Source organism: Crassostrea angulata, unplaced genomic scaffold, assembly GCF_025612915.1.
Source record: "Crassostrea angulata isolate pt1a10 unplaced genomic scaffold, ASM2561291v2 HiC_scaffold_17, whole genome shotgun sequence".
Lineage (NCBI taxonomy): Eukaryota > Metazoa > Mollusca > Bivalvia > Ostreida > Ostreidae > Magallana > Magallana angulata.
This window is the reverse complement of record NW_026441572.1, coordinates 130677-138236: the sequence shown is the minus strand read 5'-3', so window position 1 is coordinate 138236 and position 7560 is coordinate 130677. Positions and strand designations below refer to the sequence as shown.

Sequence of the window (7560 nt, the reverse complement as noted above, 5' to 3'; positions counted from 1 at the left end):
CGTACACCCTTGTCTAGTTTTATTTGTCCACTGTAGTTAAAAAAAAAGTGAGAATGTATTTTATTTTTTTCTTCTTCAAATATGAGCATCATTCCTCAACAAATCATAATTGCTATTTAAAGAGGTAAATGACGCCTTAAAATATTAATGCGGATGAAAGTACAACAAAATATATTAATGGAAATCAAATCTTCGTTTTTAAATTTTTATTTGCTCTCTGTTTGGCCAAAAATTAAATAATTAAAGAAAGGAAAAAATGTAAAGGTCAAACTCATGACTTGCAGATCAGTAGCCGATGCTTTATTTTTTTTTTCTAGGCAATTACAGGGTATACACCAAATTTTAAATCTTTCAAAAAAAAGTACCAATATGGAGGCGCCCGATAACTCTTTAATTATTTGCGTTTATAAATAATTAGATCCAGGGGAAATAGAAATATATTGGAATGGTGATTTCTTTGAAAATTTTTCTAAATATTATTTTATTTGTAAACAGAACCTATATACAAATTCCATTTTATGGAACTTATGTTCAACACCAACTCAAATATCTTGTTATCTGCTCATTTATTGGCAAAATCTTTATTTATACTGAGTTGATGCGAAAGTTAAATTTACCAAACATTTATTATGTTCACTCTTAAAACACTCCTTAATGTATGTGATTTGCAATTGAAATCCAAATAAATTACGGAAATATAAAATTTTAAGGTTTATAAATCTTAATTAAACACGAATATCAATAATTAATGGCGTACCTGCAAACATTAACATCTTACTTTATTTAAACAGAAAAAAATAGTTATACTTTTCCGGCCTTTTTACATCCTTAGGATCGGCATATCCTCCAAAATCTTCAAAGTTCTCTCTAGTATACGACACGTGAACATCACTAAAAAGTGAAAAAAATGCATTCGCAATCAAATCAAACGATCGTATTATTTTCATTAAATGTAATTGTTATTTCCTTTTTGGTAATCAATTCTTTTGTTGGGAGGTGGTTTCATATTGTTTCCTTTTATCTCCCGGAGGCAATCTCTATTAAAATATTCAAAAAATGTTTATACAATGATACGGTAAAGCCTCAGAAACATCTTTCATTTGGAAAAAGATTTTTAAACATAACACATACACGTTTGAGACACAACTGTATTTTAAATTCTGACTTATTCCGCTGTAACTTAATAGCCAGTCCAAACTGTTCGTGTGGTTTATCAGAAGATGCATACCATTTGTTTTTTGTCTGTAAAAAGTATACAAGAGCTCGGAATTCTCTAATGAATAAGCTATTGACATTAAGTTACGTACACATTATAGATGCACATTTATTATTATGTGGGGATGATTCGTTGACAAATATACAAAACACTGAAATTTTCAAGACAGTACAAATTTTTTTGAGTGAATGTGGTCGTTTTTCAAAAAATGTTTGAATTTATAAGGTGATATTATATATGCAGTAGATTGTTTATTCATGTATATTTATGTTTATCCATGTATATTTATGTGTATTCAATATTTCAATATATTCAATGTATGGCAATATTTATAAAATTTCATTACTAGGAGAGGACTATCTAAGTTTTAGAACTTGTGTCTTATCCTTTTGATTTATTCAATAAAATATGTTCAATTCAAATTCATCTCCCGTATTTAAAAATCCCAAAGCAAGTATCCTTATTAGTGTTGCGTTCAGTGTTGCTGGTACTTATGTTCACTTCTTGACACAAAATCTTTAGTTTTTTCTTTTGAGTGAATTCTTAATCTAGATCATTTTTATCAATTTCAATTTAGCCACATAATTACATAAACTCCTTTATAAAAAGCGTGTAGCCCTTAACTCTATTTTCAGCGCACATGTACTTAATGTTTAAGTAAGGTTTAATAATTAATTTTGTCCTTATGTCTGTCTGTCATGATATCCTAAGATTTAAGATGCATCAACTGACCAATCTTACTATCCTCTACATACCAAATGTAACATAATTGGACAAAGAACAATTACAAAACGTGAAAACTAGGTAACTGTGACCCATATTGCAAAATACACCAACTAACAAGTTTAATGACAAGAGGCCAAATAAAACCAAAGTTACAAATTTGACTAAGTGAGTAATTACCAAACGTGAAAGAAGGTAACTGTGACCTAGATATGAAGATATGAGGATGCTTACATAGTTACATCACTAAATGAAGCTTTGAATTTCTTAAGGGAAGGATTTTTAAACATTTTTCCAACACAATTCTATGTTAAACTTTTAACCGCTCTTGGAGCCCCAGTATGGGTCTAGGGGTAGACATTTGCAAACAATACAATCTATACCATCTGAGGACGCTTGCATAGTAATATTGCAAGTTATTGTAATTATTACGATGATATGTTTAAACTGTTTTCATGTATATATATTTCTAAGTTGATCTTTGAACTCCTCTGGATGCCCTAGTATTGGTTCGAAGGGGCAAGATTTTTAGAATTAAGAATCTACACTATCTAAGGATGCATGCATACATGTGGTAGTAATATCACAAATTGTAGTATTTAATTCTCGAGGAAACGATTTTAAACATTTCCCCTACATATTTCAAAATTGAACTTTGAATCCCTTTTAGGACCCCAGTATTGGGCCAGGGGTTATGGTTTTAAGAATTAGATTCAACACCATCTGATAATCCTTGCATAGTAACCTCACAAAACTGTACCATTTTAATATTAGAGAAGACGAATTTTAAACATTAACCTTATATACTTTTAAAATGAACTTTGAACTCCTCCAGACGCCATAGTTTATGTCTGGGTGTAAAGTTTTATACAATTAAGAAACTTGACCTTTTGTAGGATGATTGCATAGAAATATTACAAAGTGTAGCATTGTACATGTATTCCTAGAGAAAAAGATTTGTAAAAATGTTTCCTATATATGTATATATCTTTCTTTAGAACAAGTTAGAATCTTAAAACTATTTGAGTAAGGTTTGATGTACATATTATAACTTCTGGTCAATGGTTCTTGAGATAAAGATTTTTTAGGATACACGCCCTATTTTCACCGTTTTATGATTATCTCCCCATTGAAGACGTTTCACCCTTGAATTAAACAATTTAGATTTCCCTTTCCATGAAGATGATTAATACCAGATTTGCTTAAATTTGGACTAGTAGTTGTAGGAAAAAAAGTAACAAAATGTGGAAAGTTTACAGTCACAAGGACGGTCAGATAGACGGACGGACGATGGACAACACCTGGTCAGAATCGCTTATTTAAAACTCCGGTTTAAGGTGAGCTAAAATATAAGAACACTTACCCAATATCCATTCTTTTCTTGCGGTTGATTCTTTTTATATGATTTGCTTTCGAAATTATTAGCATCAGTGTTATTGTTCCCAAAATCAGAGTCAGGAAAATGAATGCAATTGCAACTACAGCCCAAATATTTATGGAACAAAATGCGCTTCCATTTCTCATAATACAGTTTTGTATAAATAAACATGGGTTTTCCAAACACGTTTTTTCTATTTCCAGCGCATTCTCCTCTTCGTGTCGTTCTTGGACAGTTATGGTGACATTGGATGAGCTGTTGAACATATTCCCTTTGATGTAGTTATATGCCACACACTGGTATAAACCACTGTCGGAGATGTTCGTAACGGTAAATGATAACTTGGATTTATCTGCAGATATGTTGAACTTTGAATTGTTTCCAATACTTGAGTGATTAAATTTCCATGCATATATCGGATTCGGGTTGCCGTCAGAAATACATTCAAGAATTACAGAGTCTTTAATGAATAGTGGTGCGTTTAAATCGAAAGAATTAATTCTTGTATTTGATGGACCATCTGTCAAAAAATAAATTAAAAAACCCAGAAAGATGTTAGCTTTTGCACCGATTTATGTTACATATCTCCATGTTTCTACTCTTTTCAGTACACAAAAAATGTATAAACTACCTCATGCGTTGTTTAAAAGACGGTGCAAAGTTTAAAATAAATGAACTTACGCTTGAATAAGAAAAGACGAATAGGTTATGATAATACAAGCATATGATATTCATTTCATTGTTTGATTGAAAATTGTCGATTTCTTCAATCAGGGTATTTGAAAATATTGTATTAAAGAAAATTAAAGACCTAGCTTCTTTCATTATACCAATACTCAGACAACTTTTTCTTTAGAGCCCAATCAATTTTAAACGGTATGCAATAGGGTTTTGTTTTATTATCAGCTAAAATTTCCTATTCTTTTCAAAAAGCTACATGTATCTACTTCAGAGTGTTTTTCTTTTCATACCAAAAATCATAAAACTCTTTTGATAGACATCAAGAAATTTCGAGGAGTATGCAATAAATTATTTTCTTATAAGCTGGAATTCATTAATTCATTTCAACTAGCTACACCTTAAAGTGTAAAAAACTTAAAACATATTTATACTGTATTTTTAGATTTTATAATTACTTAATAAGACGGACTATTGAAGATTAATGCTTTAGGACTTACAGAGAACTTTTATAGGACCAAACTCTGCGGCTGGGGCTGGTTCTTTAGTGAATTTATTTCTTGATGAGCACATGAACTTGGCTCCATTGTTATGTCGGCTGACTTTATATGTCATGGTAAGATTTGCAACAGATGTACAGTTGTCAGTATCAATAAACACTTTTGATGTGTTTTTCAGAAGTGTCAAAGTATTTGATGAGACATTTTGTTCCCATATGGCCAGCGATCCGTGAGGACTTCCGACAACTGCTACACACGCAATATTCAGAATTTCATGTTCCTCCAGGCTGTTATTGGGGTGAACTAAGAATGTTGTTGGTCTCTCTGCATTTGCTTTAAATCATAAACAATATTCATTCACTTAAAGTGCATTAACTTAGAATGATTTAAAAAGACAAGGAAATTGTATAGTTAATCAAATGCGAAACATACTATACATGTGTAATTTTTTAAATTGCCTATTCTGTTATATAAGTTTGTTTTGCTCTCTAGTTTTGCACAATAGAAGCTAAATGCAGACAAATTCACGTTAAATTATAAATAATTATTCCGTTTCAAAGTATTTATTAAAACACTGCCTTAAGTTAATTATTACTAAACATCCAAAAGAGTACATGAAATTTAAACTATAGTTAATAAGATTTGACTGTTTATGTGCAGTTCAATTGGACAAAAAATTATTGTGCAAACCTGAGTTGCTTATATGACAGGTTTCTAGATTATGTTTCAAATTTATAAAGTTTGTTGTCATTTTAGAGCCACTTTTTTTATATTAATAATAAAAGAATAAATAAAACCGAAATGATAAGGTTTAAGAAAATGTAACCATACTTTGATTATACTTGAATAAGTTTTGTAATTACAATGTATTTTATTCCTGTCGTGTCTCTGTTATGGTACATATAAAAATCATTTTTGAATTAAATAACATCAAATTTTCATCAATGTATGAAATAAATGTTGATGGATAAAGAAACTGCATTCAAAAATTATAATCATAAAAACTGCGTGGACTTTCAAGATATTTAAAAGTGTATACCTTGAATGTACACATCTGTGTATTTCCGGTCTGTTTTTCCTTTTGAATCTACCGAGAATTCTACTTCACATTGATATTGTCCGACATCTTCACATCTTACATCTGTGATGTCCAGTATGGCGCTTTGAGAGGTATCACTGAAACTATGAAGATTGGATCGGTTTTCCAAACTCAAACCATGATCTATATTATAAATGGCATTCTTATAAGCAAATTCTGCCAACTTATTGTAATCAGTGCCGTGCAGTTTCTTTCCCCAGTACACATATCTGATGCCTTCATTGGCGTCAAGTTCAAATGTACAGTTCAACACAATAGATGAGTTTGATTCAAGGGAGACGTTTATTTCAGGTGATGTTGTGATAGTCAGCAGAAAGATTCCTAAAGAATAAGATCGTCGTTACTTTTTATGACGTTAAAATAATAAAACATTTACAATAAGTTAACATCTTTGACCAATACGTAATGTACATGTAATGTATTTTGTTTTTTGTGAAGAATCGATTCACAATCACTTTCATGAAGTACTACTAGCAAAATATAAATAAAATCATACATTGAAACCACAAATTGTAAAATCAGAAAACAAATATGGCTGTATGGAATATACACAAATGGTCAAAAAGGTTAAAAACTTAATTCTTTTGTGTACTTATATCACTTACCTTCCAAAAAATGGAGCAAAAAATATATTATTAACATCATTTTGCCGTTAGCACGTCTGTCAAATAATAAAAAAGTAAGTTTGCATTGAAAATATGGAAATATTCAATTCTAAATATATCATGAAAACAGTTATTATCCCACGTTATTATCGTTTGTGGATGTAAAAGATCATTAAACAAATTTGCTGTCAAGGATGAAAATTACCCATCTTACATCATGTACTTCGTCTACAGGACATAACCAATTATGTTCCTAAATAGTCCTAAAATAGGGTGTCATTGCATTCATTTAATCTCAATATAATATAACCTATTCAATATTCTGTTTAAAATGTTTCTGTGTTACACAATTCAATATGAAAAAGTGATCTTGACAGAATGTGACGAATTTTAACAATATTGCCTGTGTTTTTGGGCAACATTGATTATATTAGCTCCCTTGTCGGGCAATGTTTCGTCCCTCGGGGGCTAATATAATCAATGTTGCCCTCAACCCCAGTCAATATTTGTATAATATATAACTCCCCAATTAAAAGAATACTCCTGCAAAAACACCTTTAAATAGAAAAAAATCATCAAAACAAATATGTGCTTGGCTATTTTCCTTAAGCAGTTGTTACACGCCACCTAACATTTGAGTACACAAAACACACCCAAAACCAAACTTACATGTACAGTACGTGTTAGTCTAAGCCCAGCATATCCTAATTGTGATCTGCATCGTATTTAACGAGGAAGTTTTTTGACAAGAGGCGTGTGTAACCTTCGTAATGTTAGTTAGTGAAAAGTTTTGTAAATGACTATGATATGCCTTGCCATTTACATTCATTAGATATAACTAAGAAACCAAATAAGGACGAATTTTAATGAATGTCAAATTTTGAAGAAGGTATTTTTATTTATAAGAAATGTAAATCCAGTAAAAGAATCTAGATAAGGTCTACAACTCCCTGGCTTTACCTTCAACTTCGTGAGGGGAAGGTCTTTAACGAAACAGTTGATCATAAAAAAAATTGGTTTGCAATACTACTAACAAAGGTGACTAGGTATAGTTAGTTTAGTAAGAGTTAGCCTTATATTCATTTATAAGTTTTCATTGAAAATGGACCTGGATAAAATCAAGGATCATATAAACCAATAATGACAATTTGCATGTAGAAATTTGCTAGTTTTACTAAAATAAATGCAGTGCATATTAATTTTTATTCTTATGCAGGCGCGACAACTCTTGCATATTTTTTCACAGAAAAAAATATCATTTACATCAGCTGTTAACTGACAATTAAGCTACTCAAATCACAGAAAAGAGGAGCAGTATAATCATAACGTCCAAAGTTGTCATGACTAAACACATCGCCTTC

General features: G+C 30.7%; 1 protein-coding gene across 1 annotated transcript; it reads right to left on the bottom strand.

The window, feature by feature from the left end:
* Window positions 1-738: 738 nt before the first annotated feature.
* Window positions 739-6940, bottom strand: LOC128168591 (uncharacterized). The gene is made up of 7 exons (XM_052834762.1): window positions 6869-6940; window positions 6200-6255; window positions 5535-5915; window positions 4496-4828; window positions 3303-3837; window positions 808-891; window positions 739-757 (listed from the first exon to the last, which is right to left on the bottom strand). Exons 2-7 carry the CDS (start codon window positions 6237-6239, stop codon window positions 739-741), a joined length of 1392 nt encoding a protein of 463 aa, XP_052690722.1. The 5' UTR covers window positions 6240-6255; window positions 6869-6940.
* Window positions 6941-7560: the final 620 nt, after the last annotated feature.